Source organism: Myotis davidii, unplaced genomic scaffold (assembly GCF_000327345.1).
Source record: "Myotis davidii unplaced genomic scaffold, ASM32734v1 scaffold648, whole genome shotgun sequence".
Classification (NCBI taxonomy): Eukaryota; Metazoa; Chordata; class Mammalia; order Chiroptera; family Vespertilionidae; genus Myotis; species Myotis davidii.
Genome location: NW_006299603.1, coordinates 429,185 through 444,513, shown reverse-complemented (window position 1 = coordinate 444,513; position 15,329 = coordinate 429,185). Strand labels below are relative to the sequence as shown.

Genomic DNA, 15,329 nt, shown 5'->3' with positions numbered 1-15,329 from the left:
TCAAGAGTGTGGGAGCAGAGATGGTGGGAGCGGGCTGCCGACAGACAGGGGACCGGGTGCCACAGCTGGAGGGGCTGAGCAGGGGTGCGGAGGATGGGCCGAGACCCGCCCCTGTGCCCACTGTAGCCTTGCGGCTCACAGTTCCTTTCAAGGTGCACGAATTTGTGCACTGGACCCCTAGTGGGAGGATAATAAGCAGGGTGCTCTAGCCAGCACATGCAAAGGTCCTGAGGTTGGACTGAGCCTGGGTATGTGAGGGCAGAAAGGAGACCCGGTGGCTGCTGCCTGGGGCTGGGAGGACTCGGGCCGGCAGGCACTGAGACCACATGAGCCCTCTTGGCCTTGATAAGGAGTTTATTTTTATTCTCTAAGCCTCTGCTGTCCAATGCAAGAGCCAATGGTCATAAAAATTGAAATGGAAATACAATGAAAAGTTTGGTTTCTCAGAAGAAATTGGAAACTGTGTGTACTCTTGGCAGGAATGTAAAATGATACAGCCGCTGTGGAAAACAGCATGGTGGTTCCTCAAGAATTTAAAAATTGAATTTCCATAAGATTCAGCAATTCTACTTTTGTGTATAGACATAAAAGAATTGAAAGTGGTCTCGAAGAGATATTTGCACACCCATGTTTACAGTGCATTATTGACAATGGCCAAAAGGTGGAAGCACCTTAAAAATGTGGTTTCTCGTGGCATTAACCACAGTCACCAGCCACAGGGGAGAAGTGGCTGCCATGTCAGACAGCACACAGATGGAGAACGTTTCTGTCATCACAGGATGTTCCATCAGGTAGTGCCGCTCGTGTGTACGCGGGGCTTCAGAGGTCACTTCCACTCCCTGGCTCCCGGTCCACTCAGGCCGTTGGCTGCAGCAAGAAGCCTGAGGGTTTGGAGTGACGAACACTCTGGGTGTCCAAGGCATGGTTCACGCATGCGGGGAGGGAGTGGAGCAAGCCCCTCTGCCACAGGCTCTCGCTGCCCAGGTCTGTCCAACCACAGGGAGGCCGTTTGTCCATGGCAGTCTGGGAAGGGAGGGCTGGCCATCAGGGTCCAGGCCACATGCGGGGGGCCGAAGTCCAGGGGTAACTGGGAAGCAGTGAGCGGTGAGACACTGGGAGGAAGGGGATGTGTAACGAGCTGCTGGAGGAAGCCAGGAAGGGGCCCGGCCCGCATGGGCAAGTTCAGTTGCTTTGAACAAGAACATTTCTCCAGCCACCAAATCCACGCACAGCGCCTGCCTGCCCCCAGGGCTTTCTCTTTCCTGCCATCCGTCACCTCGTTCAGGCCGCAGCAGGAACGTTACCTCTCGTCACCTCTGGCACAGTGCGTGCCGCATATCCAGTTACACGCTTGTGTGTTTGAGTAACTAAGATGCCTTCTTCATGAGACTGTGTGCCCCCTAAGGCAGGTCTGTGGCCTGCAGTGGCTGCAGTGTCTAGGTTAGGGTAAGCCCGTGTCTGTGGAAGCAGTCTGTGACTGCTGTGCAATTTGCTTAACCTTCTGGAGCCTCCGTTTCCCCCTTTGTGAAGTGGAGACAGTAATATGTCTGTTGATACCAGTTGTGCGTTGACGCTGGCTTGCTAGAGTCAACTGTTCAATTTTCAGGAAATTTGCGAACTGTTTGTTAAGCTGTTATTACAATTTAAATAATATAAATTTACAATTAAACAAATTATGTTAAAATCAAAGGTAATAAATACTCAAAATTCACTGCATCCTAATGACCTCACTATAGTTTTCTATAAGTAGTCCCTTCTTATCCATGGTTTCTCTTTCCATATTTTCAGTAACCTGTGGTCTGAAAATATTATGGAAAATTCCAGAATTAAGCAATTCATAAGTTGTAAATTGTGCGCCCTTCTGGGTAGCATGAAGCCTCTTGCCATCCCACTCTCCCTCCCGAGGCACGACTCATCCTGTTGTCCAGTGTCTCCACCATTTATGTCTCCCTGCTCGTTGGTCATTTAGAACCGGCTCGACTATCAGATTGACTGTCGTGGTATCTGATGAGTGACCCTGTTTTACTTCATAATGCCACATTCACATAGCTTTTCCTAGAGTCTATTTTTATATTTACTCTATTTTATTAGTTATTGTTGTTAATCTCTTATTGTGCCTAATTTATAAATTAAGCTTTATCATATGTATGTTTAGGAAAACACATATCTATAGAGTTGGGTACTGTTCAAGACTCAGGCATCCACTGGCGGTCTCGGAATGAATCCCCCATAGGTGAGGGAGGGCGGCTGTATTTATGCTTTTGAGGTTATTTGCTGCTATTCAGCCTAGATGGTGGAAGTACTGTTTATGCCGTGGTGCCCTGTATCTCTCACCAGCTCCGTGTTCAGTAACTTGAGGTTGGTGGTATTTACACCGTGGAAATTGGCAGATGCTACAGGTCAGATCCTCTCTTACCCCCTCTCTCTGAAGTGGCTGTTAGCATTTACGGCACACCTCTGGTTTGGGGGCTTAATGAGTTTGTGCTTTGTGCGTGAGGCTGTTTTATTATTTTGTTTCGCTGGCTTTCCCTAATCTAGCACTGCTGTTCGTGCGGACAGGAGCTGGGCAACCCACTGACCAGCCGGTTTTTCTCTCCGCAGTCTGCCCGACCAGCTGCAAGTCGCACGGCTGCACTGCTGAAGGCCTCTGCTGCCACCCCGAGTGCCTGGGCAGCTGCTCCGAGCCCAACGACCCTACCAAGTGCGTGGCCTGCCGCCACTTCTACCTGGACGGGAGGTGCGTGGAGACCTGCCCAGCCCCGTACTACCACTTCCGGGACTGGCGCTGTGTGAACTTCAGCTTCTGCCTGGACCTGCACAACAAATGCAAGAACTCGCGGCGGCAGGGCTGCCATCAGTACGTCATTCACAACAACAAGTGCTTTGTGACAGTGTGTATGGACTTGGAGATTATGATGCTAAGTGAAATAAGCCAGTCAGAGAAAAATAAATACCATATGATCTATCTAATGAACAAAATAAACTAACGAACAAAATGGAACCGGAAGCGTGGGAACATGGAGCAGACTGGCTGGTGCCTGAGGTGACTGGATAAGGAAGGTGAAGGATTAGCTAAAGAACATACATGCACAGCCCCTGGATGTGGACAACAGTGTGGTGACGGCCAAGGGCGGGGGCGTGGGAGTGGGTGGAGGTTGGCCAAGGGGGCGGAAAACGGGGACAGTTGCAATAATTTCAACATTAAACAATTTTAATAAACAAAACAGAAAACCCATGTGAAAAACCAGCATCCGTTGCTATGGGTGAGGGCGCTGTGATGACCAGGACATGTACTTGGGAACCATGGGTCCATGTCTGCCTCCTGTTTTGGTCCTGGCCTTCGCAGCAGAGTCGACAAACCGTCTCTGTAAAGGGCCTCAGAGGAAGTACGTTGGCATCTTGCACGTGATTTTTAAAGCTTTCTGTGCTGGGCGTCGGGAGCAGAACGCACACAGGCAGCAGCCCCTGGCTTCCCGTCGCATCCTTCACATTCGCGGGACTGTCCCCGTGCTGTGACTTCCCGGCTCTTACACCCACAGTGGGGCTCAGGTTTTTGTGTTTCTTCTGATCCGGAGCTGGACAGCGTGTTGAGATGAGCCCGGAGCACGAGAAGGTAGAGACTTGATTCTCGGTCATTCCCAGGGCTTTTTTGTACTGGAAGCGGTTTTCTTTCTTTGTTGTGAGTCAGAGGCCTATGCACATTGCAGACATTTGTTCATCTTGTTAGCTTCTTAGATGCTATTTTGGTTTCTTGGGGCTGTAATCAAGCTTAAAAAATCTGTTTCCTGGTTTTTGTGTTGTGGGTTTGAAAAAACCCTCCACAAAACAACACAGAAACAGATCAGAAACAGGCGCACGCCGGGGGAAGCCGAGGGGCTCACCTAGAAATCTCCCCTTCAGACTCGAGAATTAGCCGATGAGGGTGGTCTGGTGGGAAGTTTTATTTCCCGAAAAAAAACCCAAACACCTTTATTTCAGTTCTACGAGGCTCTCTTCGAATGTTTGTGAAACCTACAAGTACAACATGTTTTGTTCTATTAGTTTTTTTTTACAAAAACCTGTTCTGTGGCTTTGTTGACCCAAATAGGCAATTATAAATCACTTTGCATGGCAGAAAGACTTTTCTTTTTCTTTTTTGGGCCAGTTCATCAGTAAGGTTGGGGAAGTGACCATATTCCTTTTGACTCCTTTTTGTTTGTTTTTTAAATGAATCTTCTAGTAAGATGTTTGTTTAAAAGACATCGGCTTTAAATAGAAGGAATTCTCTCTGAGAAGCCCAGCAACCTTCACTGATGTTCTCCTGATGGTGTGGCGGCCCCTGGAGCCCACGCCTCAGGAAATGGGCGCTGTGTCCCACGATGCTTGTGACCTTCGCTGAGAGAGGGCAAATCAGGCGGTGCTAATTACGACTCTTTATGGCACAATTCTACTTCGAAAGTTTTGAAAAAGATGAATATTTTTTTCTTCTGAAGCTTTTAAAAATAAAAGATGTTCTTAGGAAATACGTTAGTCCTATCACATTTTCTAATGTGGTTTGATATCAAATAGGACCAGATATGCTTTCTTCCATTCTTGTGGCTTATCCAGAAATAGTTCTTGGTGTTTTCAGAGCAGAGGCCTGGGGGTACATGCGGAGTCACGGGGAGACGCCTGCCGAGAGCAGTGCGTGCTCACTGAGATGGGGAGGGCTCGGTATTTGGGGTGAATGTTGTGTCCCTGTTCCCTCCCCATCGAGTGCTCTGCCCCTTGATCTTGCACGGCCCCCTTCTACTTGTCCAGGTCACAGCTTGTAAGTCACTTCCTCTGAAGTCCTTCCCGTGTGCCCACTTTGTCTGAATTAGTTGTCCAGCTCCTTTTTGGCACATCACTCAGGTTTAACTCTTTTCATGGCTTATACCACAGGCTGATATTGTAATTGTCAATTTAGTCATTTTCCTCAACTCTACCAACAGCTGTACCAGGGTGTCAGTTAGCTCCTGCTGCCTGGAGAGCAGCCCGGCACTCCGTACCTCACACTCACTTACGGTTTCTGATGGCTGATGGAAGGTTTGTCTGATGTGGGCAGGGTCAGCCCTGACTGATGGCGTAAGATAGCCAGCCGCTCATATCCTAGGTGGGCAGCCGGGGCCTCTCTCCGTGTGGTTTCTCATCCTGGCAGCCAGGAAGGGCATGCTCCAATGTGCAAGTACTTTTCAAGCCTCTGCTGACATCACATCTGCTCATGTTCCATCGGCCAAAGCAATTCATCTGGCCAAGCCCAGATTCACTGGAAGAGGACATAGAGCCACTTGATGGGAGGCCGAAAAGAACATGTGGCCATTGATAATGTCCCCCGGGAAAGTCAGTTGTTTTGTTCACCTCGTGTGCCTGTGCCGTGGAGCAGGCATTGGCAGGGCCCAGAGTGTAAATATTTTTAGTCTGAAGGCCATATGGTCTCTGCTGCAGCTACTCTGACATGATGGCGTAAGGATAGCCACACATGACCCATAAACCAGTGGGTGTGGTTGTATAGAACGTTCTTTAAAAAACAGATGGCCATGGACTTGGCACGCAGCTATAGTTTGTGGATCTCTAGCTTAGAGTGTCACCTGTCACATAGTGCTCAGTGAGTAGTTGTAGGACCAACAAAAGAACCAAACTTTTGGTCACAATTCTACATCCACTGCAGCTGTGCGGACACCACAGGGTGCACTGCACTACAGTTTGACACTATGCAACTGGAATCCGTATCAAACCACAGGTTGAAGACTGTTCTCCACAGGAAGGCCCTCACTTCTGACACCAGCCACGCTTCGGGGTCCTTAAGCCACCCTCACTTCTGATTGACTGGCTATAAATCTGGGGGTTCCCACAAACCCTTTGGGTTCAATAATTTGCTGTAACATCTCACAGAACTAAAACACGGCTGTAATACGTTGTGGGTCCCGAGCCTACTGATGGTACCTTCTCATTTAGGAACCCGCACTGCACATGGTTCTTATTGTGATCACAGGACACACTTCAAAATGAACCACCAGGGGACTTTGAGGAACAGATCTGTTACTCACAGGTCCTGGAGGGTACATGGCAGAGAGAGCGAGGGGGGTGGGACCTGGGTCTCTGCCTATAATAAGTCTGAGGATGAAGCATCTGCCATTTCCTGGTTCTCTCTCTCTCTCTCTCTTTTTTTAAAATATATTTTATTGATTTTTTACAGAGAGGAAGGGAGAGGGATAGAGAGTTAGAAACATCGATCAGCTGCCTCCTGCACACTCCCTACTGGGGATGTGCCCGCAACCAAGGTACATACATGCCCTTGACCGGAATCGAACCTGTGACCCTTGAGTCTGCAGGCCGATGCTCAATCCACTGAGTCAAACCGGTTAGGGCCCTGGTTCTCTCTTTATTGTCGAATTTAAAGCATAAGAACAGGAAGTAGGGTCCAGGAAGGGGGAAGCACGGTCGCCCAAGTAGTCAGGTATCTGGTGACCCAGGACTTTCTGCAAGAAGGGCCTTCACGGGTGGAAGGAGCCTGATTCCCTCACTGGTGGTTTTCCTGCTCACTGTATCATAGGCTGGCATTGTGTTTATTCAAGATGGATGTCCCCTGAAGTGGATGCCTCAGCAGTCAAAGCTTAATGTGCGCATACCCTACCTGTACCTGTGGTTACAGCGTTGTCATTAGGGTGCTTGTAGGGTGAGGTCTGGTGACTCCAGGAGTCCCCTGTCCCCACGGGGTAGAGTGAGATCCTGTCTCCATGCGGCTCAGTGAGTCCTCTGGGCTGGAGCACAGCAGCAGCCCTGCCGTGTGGGGGAGAAGCGTTAGTCCCCTGGTAATGCTGGGACCTGCTGCTGCAGGGAGGGGGGAGCCTGCCTTGTGGGGAGTGGCCTTACCTGGGCCGTTTGGCCACTTCCCTCAGGGGTCAATGTCTAGAGACATTATGGCTTTCAGTCCCCGGTTGCAGTGCTATTGGGCGTCAGTGGGTGAAGCTGAGGGATGCTGCTCGGCACCCTCCATGCTCAGGACAGCCCTCCCAATGGAGTGTTCTCGGGCCCCAGCTGTTAGCAGTGCTGTGGGTGTCCCTTGGGACCCTGTGCAACTGCGTCTGCGTATGGAGGGGGGTCCTGTGTGCCCTGACCCTCTTCCTTTCTTTTTACTCAGCTTGATGTGCACTCCGTGTCTGGGCCCCTGTCCCAAGGTCTGTCACATCCTGGAAGGTGAGAAGACCATCGACTCAGTGACAGCTGCCCAGGAGCTTCGAGGGTGCACCGTCATCAACGGGAGCCTCATCATCAACATCCGTGGGGGCAGTGAGTGCGGGGGCGTCCCGCCGGGGTCCACGGTGCCTGGTGGTGGAGAAGGGAAATGGTCTAGACTTTGCTTCCTGCCTCCTCGGCGGTTTGAAGACTATCTTGAGTCAGTTGTTAAGACCTGTAATCCAAAACTCATCTGGTCCCACTCTCCCTGCTGAGATTCTGATTTTCCACATTCGTAGCTGGGACATCAGGAATTTGCATTTTTAACAAATGGCAACATTCCCTATTACAGGTCTGAGAACTGTGTTTCCAGAAATACTGTCACAGGCAAAAAGGCATTCCTTTGTTTACGTGTTCAGCAAACATTTGTGGAATATTTAGTGAACAGGGCAAAGTCTGTGCATGATGGGTTTGCAAATAAGCAGATCAGTTTATGATATAAACTCAGGCAGTGGTCCCACTATGCGGGGAAGCAAAGTGCGGCAGTGGAGGGAGTGGGATGGTACCCTTTTCTTATAAAGCGCCATATAATACATTTATTCAGCTTGGCAGGCCAGAGGGTATCTATTACAAGTCCTCAACTCTGCCCTTGTAGAGAACATGTGAACAAATGGATGTGGCTCTGTGCCAATAAAACTTTATTTACAAAGCAGACTGGGTTTGGCCAGCGGACTGGAGCTTGCAGACCTCTGAAGCGGGATGAGAGGTTGCTAGTTTAGAAGAGTTTCTGGTCAGAGGAGCCATGCTTTGAGTTGGTAATAGCGCGAACCAAGCTAATAGATGGGAGAGTGACATTCTGGGCAAAGGAGGCAGCCAGGCAAAGTCCCGAGGCCGCGTGTGCATGGTCTGCTGATGGGAGGGTGTGGGGCCCAGGTGCCTGAGTAGTGGGACAAGGTAGGTGAGACAGAAAGCAGCAGGCACTTAGGGATTTGCTGGCCCCGCAGTAAGGACGTTGGAGTGTATTTTAATTAAGTACGATTCATTTTGAGCAGGAAATGTCAAAATCATTTTCAGGTTGTAATTTAACTCCTTCCTATGAGAAATTATAGGAAGATTAAAAGATTTCTATAAAACTCACGGGTATTTTCTCTTTTCCTTAGACAACCTGGCAGCTGAGCTCGAGGCCAACCTCGGCCTCATTGAGGAAATCTCAGGGTATCTGAAAATCCGCCGTTCCTACGCGCTAGTGTCACTTTCCTTCTTCCGGAAGTTACGTCTGATTCAGGGGAATACCTTGGAAGTCGGGTATGTGGGCCTGATTCTGTGTCTATGGCCTGAGCACTAACTAGGAAGTGTGTGAGTTATTAACAGTTAGGGGTTTTTGCCAAGACATGGGAACAACCTGAGTATCTATCTACAGATGAATAATAAAGAAAATATGGTATGTGCATTTATATATGCAGGGAGTATTATTCAGTCATCTTATTCATAAACAAGAATGAGATGCCGCCATTTGTGACAACAGGGATGGACCCAGAGGGCATTATGCTAAGCGAAGTAAGTCAGACGGAGGAAGATAAATACTGGGTGATCTCACTTATATATAGAATCTTAAAAAAACAACAACAACAACCCAAGATCATAGCTATAGAGAACAGATTGGTGGTTGCCAGAGGCATTGGGGGGAGGATGGGCAAAATGGATGAATGATGGGCAAAAGGTACGAACTTCCAGTTACAAATTAAGTCCTGGGTATCTAATGTGCAGCATAGTGACTGCAGTTAACAATACTGTATTATATATTTGAAAGATGCTAAGAGAGTGGATTTTAAAAGTTCTCATCACAAGAAAAAAATATTTCTTAACTATGTGAGGTGATGGATGTTAACTAAACTTAGTGTGATAATCATTTTGCAACATTTAAATGTCACATTATTATAAAATACACCTAAAACTGATGTTAGATGTCAATTATATCTCAGTAAAACCGGGGGAAGAATAGAAGCACTTAGTGACGTATACGTTATATTAGTTTCAGGTATATACCATAATGATTCACTATTTGTGTATGTTCTGAAATGATCACCACAATAAGTCTGTTTCACATCCATCACCGTACATAGCTACAAAAAAGTGTTTTTCTTTGTGATGAAAACCTTTAAGATCTGTTCATTTGGCAGCTTTCAAATATTCAATGCAGTGTTGCTGACCGCAGTCACTCCACTGTAACTTAGGGGTTTTTAAAGCCAGAACATCTACTAGGAGAAAGCGCCTGGAGAACACTGAGAGAGAGCAGTGTGTGTGGGAACGTGTCTAAAGACCCAGCCCAGGAAAGTGGTGTCCATTCTACAGTCATTCTTGGAAGCCACAGGGGCACAGCCTAACATTGTGCCCTCCCAGGGCGCCACCTGCAGTGACACGGTGCCTGGCCATCTGGGCTTCACTGCGAGTTGGCATGCAAGCCTGACCAGGACCCTTCAGTTGCTGCCTCCGGGGCCTTCTCATGTCTGGGTCCCATTCCTACTGATTTCACCTGTTCCTTAATGAAATCTTACCTCCTCTGGCCGATAGGATTCTACCTCCCCGAGATATTCTGCTGGCCTCCTGGATTTTCTTCCTTATTTCCTACCCTTGAGTTTGCGCTGACCCCACTTCAGTTAGTAAAATAATAGAAATCCAGACTAGCCACGTTTCATGCAGATTGAGATGGACTTGTGAACAAGAAGTCTGAGGAAGGCCATCCAACAATGTCATCAAGGATAGGACCCAGCCTCTTCCATCTTTATGTGATCATGGTCACAGAATGGCTACCTTACATCTGTAGAACTGAAAGGGAAAAGGGAAAGGGACAAAGATATATGACAATTGAGAATGTCTCTTTCAAAACATTGTCTGGAACCTCCCACATTCTCACCCCCAACATTGAATTCTGTTTATATCTCCTTGGCCAGAATTGAGTCATGTGGCTGCTTCTAGCTGCAAGGGAGTGGGAAAGCGAATATTTACCTTTTCCAGTCTGTATAGGAGAGGAAGGCACAGGAAGAGGGGGCTGTGAATGGTTTCAAGAAACCAATCCATAGAATTGTTTAGACTACGTTCTGGAATCACTCACCAGCTCCTGTTGATTTTTCTCCCATACAACTGCTTTTTTGTTGAAGTTCAGAACTTTATTTGGATTATTCCAATGATCCTAAGCTGGGCATCCTAGAACTAGACCAGTGCTGTCCAACAGAAATATAATGCAAGTCACATGTGACTTCAGGTGTTCTAGTAGCCACATTTTAAAAATGTTAAAAGAAATAGGTGAAATGAATTTTAACAATGTATTTTACTTAATCCATTACATCTAAAATGCCATTTCAACTTGGAACCAATATAAAATATTATAAAGAAGATCTTTTATACTCTTTTATTTTGCATGCTAAGTCTTCAAGATGTGTGTTTTACTTCCAGTACAGTTCAAAATGGCCACACTTCAGGTGCTCAGTAGCCAGAGGTGGCTAATGTCTTCTGTATCGTACAACACAGACCTAGATGCTTTCGTTCTCTCATTCATTATGTGCAGGTGGCCCATGGGCACAGGTATAATCAAGTTACTGAGTTGTTATGAAACCTTCAGTGGCTCCTCTCTGCCGACCCAATAAGGTCACATGATCTTAGTCTTGATTTGGTATCCAGGATACTAGAGGGTTTGACCTGCTGCAGCTCTCCAGTGACAGAGCAGGCTGCTTTGCTCTTCTGTGGGCCCAGCTCAGGTGCCTTTGTCTTTTTAGTCTTTTCCGTCTGTGAAACCCGTATCTCAATCCATTGTAGTCTTACTCTCCTCCCCACAAGATGGAGTTCGGATACCTTCCTGGCCATGAACACTTCCTCAAATTCCCTTGGCTCTCCTACACCCCATTTTATACTTACTAAGTACGTGCCAAGCAAATGGTTAGGGCTGGGTATGTACTGCTGGGCAAGATCAACTCCAGCCATGGCCCCACCATCTTGTAGTTGGAGATTACAAGCCGATGAATGACTAGGTGTGTGTGTTTCCATAGGAACTACTCTTTCTATGCCTTGGACAACCAGAACCTAAGGCAGCTATGGGACTGGAGCAAACACAACCTCACCATAACTCAGGGGAAACTCTTCTTCCACTATAATCCCAAACTCTGCTTGTCGGAAATTCACAAGATGGAAGAAATTTCAGGAACCAAGGGACGCCAGGAGAGGACCGACATTGCCCTGAAGACTAATGGGGACCAGGCGTCCTGTAAGTGGTGATGGCCCGGTACTTCCAGCCTGTGGACCAGAGAGTGTGGCTTCCTTCCCTTCACCTACCACACTGGCCTCCAGGGATTAGCACTGCCTCCCCTGTGAGCTTACACAACTCTGTGTGCGATAGGCTTTTTGAAATACTGAGGACAGGTGTTGTCTCTGTACCAGATACAGTGCCTGATACGGGAAGATGTTACATAAACATTGAATGAATGAATGAATGAATGAATGAATGAATGAATACCTCCTTCTATATGGCCTTGGATCAAATGTTACTACAGGCCCTGCAGTTGCTACAGCTGGAGACTGTCAGCTGACTGCACTCCTGTGATAGGTTCTCTCTTGAAGGAGTATCTGAGCATTGAGCTGCCAAGGCTTCCGTAATACTGTCACGCGGAGTTGATTCTTTACAGAAGAATGTGGTCCACACTGTGGGAATTCTGAGGATGAAGAGTGAGGTTGGGGTGGAGCTTAAGGGAAGACTTGCATTCCAAGCAAAGGAAATTACTCTCTCCGAGCTATTGGAGAGTCAAGAAATTGTATCTCCAAGGTATAGGGATCTAAACTCACTTGGCATGTGCTCATTTGCACTAGAGTTACATCTTCTGACATGTCAGGCTTAAAGGTCCATGTGCATGTCAAAATTGTGTCAGGACTCTTAACTATTGTCCAGTTTTCCTTCTCACATTGGTGCCAGCTGCTATTTTTCAGTTGAGCATCTGGCCAGGTAATTGGCTGGCAGTATGGACCAACTGCCATGACCAGTTCTTGTCCTCACATACTGGAAGACACATGTGGGAGCAAGACCTGTCCATGGAACAGCAGGTTGACATCTCCTTTTCATGGACAGTCTTGGGAGTGTAGGATCACCGCTTTATGCTGAAACAAATGATGAAATACTGATATTTTTTTTTTAAAAAAAAATAAACTTTTCTAGGTGAAAATGAATTACTTAAATTTTCTTACATCCGGACATCTTATGACAAGATCATGCTGAAATGGGAGCCGTACTGGCCCCCTGACTTCCGAGACCTCCTGGGGTTCATGCTCTTCTACAAAGAGGCGTAAGTATAAAGTAAAAACTTGTGGATATTGCATATGTGCTCATTGTTCCCCTCTGAGGCTGCTCTATGTCGTCTTCCACTTGTGGAATAAACTTGTGGAAAAGCCAGAAACTGAAGCAGATAGGTTTCATTTGGGGTCCAGATTGGCCAATCTCTAATAGAAATTATTTTAATTTGCCCTTTATATGTACATCTCACCAGATTTCTTCAGTGAAAAGTCACTCAGTGTACTTAATAGTTTTTTTAAATTTTATTTTTTACCTATTTTGTATTTCTCCATCATTTAAAACGTTGGGGGAGGGAAATCCAAGATGGCAGTGGAGTAGGTGGGTGTTACACTTACCTCCTCCTAGGACTAAAAACTAGAATTACAACTAAAATATAGAGCAATCAGCCTCAATAATCAACTGAAGACTAGCTGAAGAAAAGTCTTATAACCAAGGGTTTTTAGAAAAAGCCACATCAAGACTGGTAGGAAGGGCAGAGACACAAAAAGGGCTGGTCCTGCTCCCCTAGGCAGTGGCTGAAATTTTGGGGGGGATATCTCAGCTGCTAACATCCCCTTAAAAGCATGGGGGTCTCAACCCCAATCTGGGCTCTCCGAGCCAGAGCGTTACAGCTGGGAAGAGGTGCCCATATAACATATGGCTGTGAAAATTAGTGAATCTGTCTGCCAGGGAGAGATGGGAGTCTGCTAGAGACACAGGCACCTTCTTAAAAGCCCAATGCACAAATCTTGTTCTCAGCCACTCACCCTGTGCTCTAGTTGAAAGAGGGTGGAGCAGATTAGAATCTCCTAAGGAGAGACTGGGGTTTGTGGCTCTGGAGAGAGAGAGATGAAGGGACAGCTGCCAGGATTCCTATGCTGAGTCCATCTCCCACACCACAGATGCCATCTTTCTTGGGGAGAGCATTCCCTTCCATATGGTATTACCCTGGCGGAATGCAATGAGACCACCCTCTGGATTCCCAGTTGTCCCACCCTGTGTAGCATGGGTCCTGCTGAGGAGTAGCTGCCTGGGCTTGGGTGTAGAAGTCCAGGCAAACTCAGTGGCTTTCCGTGACTGAGTTGTGTAGCTTTGGAGTGGAGGCCATTCCACCCACTTTCTGGTGAACCTGACTGGAGGCACCTCCCCTGCAGGAGAGATTCACTAGCCCCACCCTCCTGACTCTGGTGGGCAGAGTCCAGGACAGATTGAGTTGCATGGCCTTGCAGTGAGGGCCACTCCCACCACCTTCCCCCAAGCCTGACTGACAGCTCCTCCTCCTGGGAGAGCCACTAGACCCATCCTCCTGCTGTGATTGGATGGATTCTGGGACAGACTGAGTTGTGTAGCTTTAGTACAGAGACCATTTTTCTTTACATGCTCAACTGGTGCAAAGCCCTCCCTTCACAGGGCCAAATCTTGTTCTTTTTGGACCTGATAAACTCTGCTGGCCTTACTCTGATGACTCCCTTGACCACGCCCCATCACAAATGTGTGTGAGCACCCAGTGGGTGGCAGGTAGACTCTCTATACACTGGGACATTTGCTGAGTGGCCTCAGACCCAGCATTGGCACTGAGTTTGAACCTGTGTCAATCTGGCAAAAACCAGTCACCCCTACCTGGCAATTGAACCTGCCTTGTCCAATTGGAGTACTGCCAGTGGCTCTTTCAGTGATTGAGCCTAACAGGCAGCTGACAAGCAGAGGTGGATCTCAGGGTGTGTTGGGACTTTTGTGGACCTTTTCCTGGGCCTGGAACTTGTAAAAACCAGCCATAGTGCACAGCTTGTTTCTACCTGAGCACAGCCATGTTCAGCAGAGGCAGCCACAACTGTAGATCACTTTGAAGCTTCAAACAGGTTGCCCAGGGATAGTCAAAGGCAGCATCTGACATTGGACTGTGCCAGGGTTCCTCCTTAGAGGCCCCAGAACCAACACTCCCACTGGCCAGCTTTAGGCAACATCAGAGCAAGATCTAGTAAGCTTCACAAGTTGCATATCCAAAGGAAGATCTTGGCAGGCACCAGACCCTGCAGAGGAGAATTCAGCTCTGTGTAGTCAGCACCTGCACAAAGCTCATACACTGTGGTTGGGATTGATCCTCACAGTCAGCCAGTCTCAGGACTGACCCCACCTGTGAATGGGCCAATAGCAGTCAAGACTCAATTATAAGAGAAGGGCCCACATAACCCTCACAGGAGTCATTCCTGCAACACCCAGATCAGATGATCAAGGAGACTGCACATTGCAGTCCTGCAGGACATATACTGCATAAGTCCACCCTACCCAGACTGGGAGGTATAGCAGATCTACCTGATACACAGAAACAACAGTAAGAGGCAGCTAAAATGGGAAAACAGCAAAACAAGCCCCAAATGAAAGAACAGGAGGAATCTTCAGAAAAAGAGCTAAATGAAATGGAGACAAGCAATTGGTGACATACAGAGTTCCAAAGAATGGTGATAAGGATGCTCAAGGAACTTAGAATTATATGAGTAAAGGAATATAGAAACCATTAAAAAGATCTGGTCAAATGAAGAATACAATATCCAAAATGAAGAATACACTAAAAGGAATAAACATTATGTTGGGTGAAGTAGAGGATCAAATCAGCGATTTGGTAGACAAGGTAGCAGAAAACATCCAGAGTGGCAAAATGAAAAAAGAATTTTAAAAAGTGGGAATAGTTTAAGGCAGTGGTCGGCAAACTCATTAGTCAACAGAGCCGAATATCAACAGTACAACGATTGAAATTTCTTTTGAGAGCCAAATTTTTTAAACTTAAACTATATAGGTAGGTACATTGTTCTTAACTTAATTAGGGTACTCCTAAGCTGGC

General features: G+C 47.3%; 1 protein-coding gene across 2 annotated transcripts in view; it reads left to right on the top strand.

The window, feature by feature from the left end:
* INSR (insulin receptor) overlaps positions 1-15,329 on the top strand; it is a 147,317-nt gene that overhangs the window by 82,355 nt on the left and 49,633 nt on the right. For both annotated transcript variants that reach the window (XM_006775376.2, XM_006775375.2), the window contains exons 2-6: positions 2,602-2,885; positions 7,098-7,290; positions 8,337-8,481; positions 11,220-11,434; positions 12,377-12,503. In XM_006775376.2, coding sequence (XP_006775439.1) covers positions 2,602-2,885; positions 7,098-7,290; positions 8,337-8,481; positions 11,220-11,434; positions 12,377-12,503 — 964 coding nt within the window. The remainder of the gene's footprint in view (positions 1-2,601; positions 2,886-7,097; positions 7,291-8,336; positions 8,482-11,219; positions 11,435-12,376; positions 12,504-15,329) is intronic.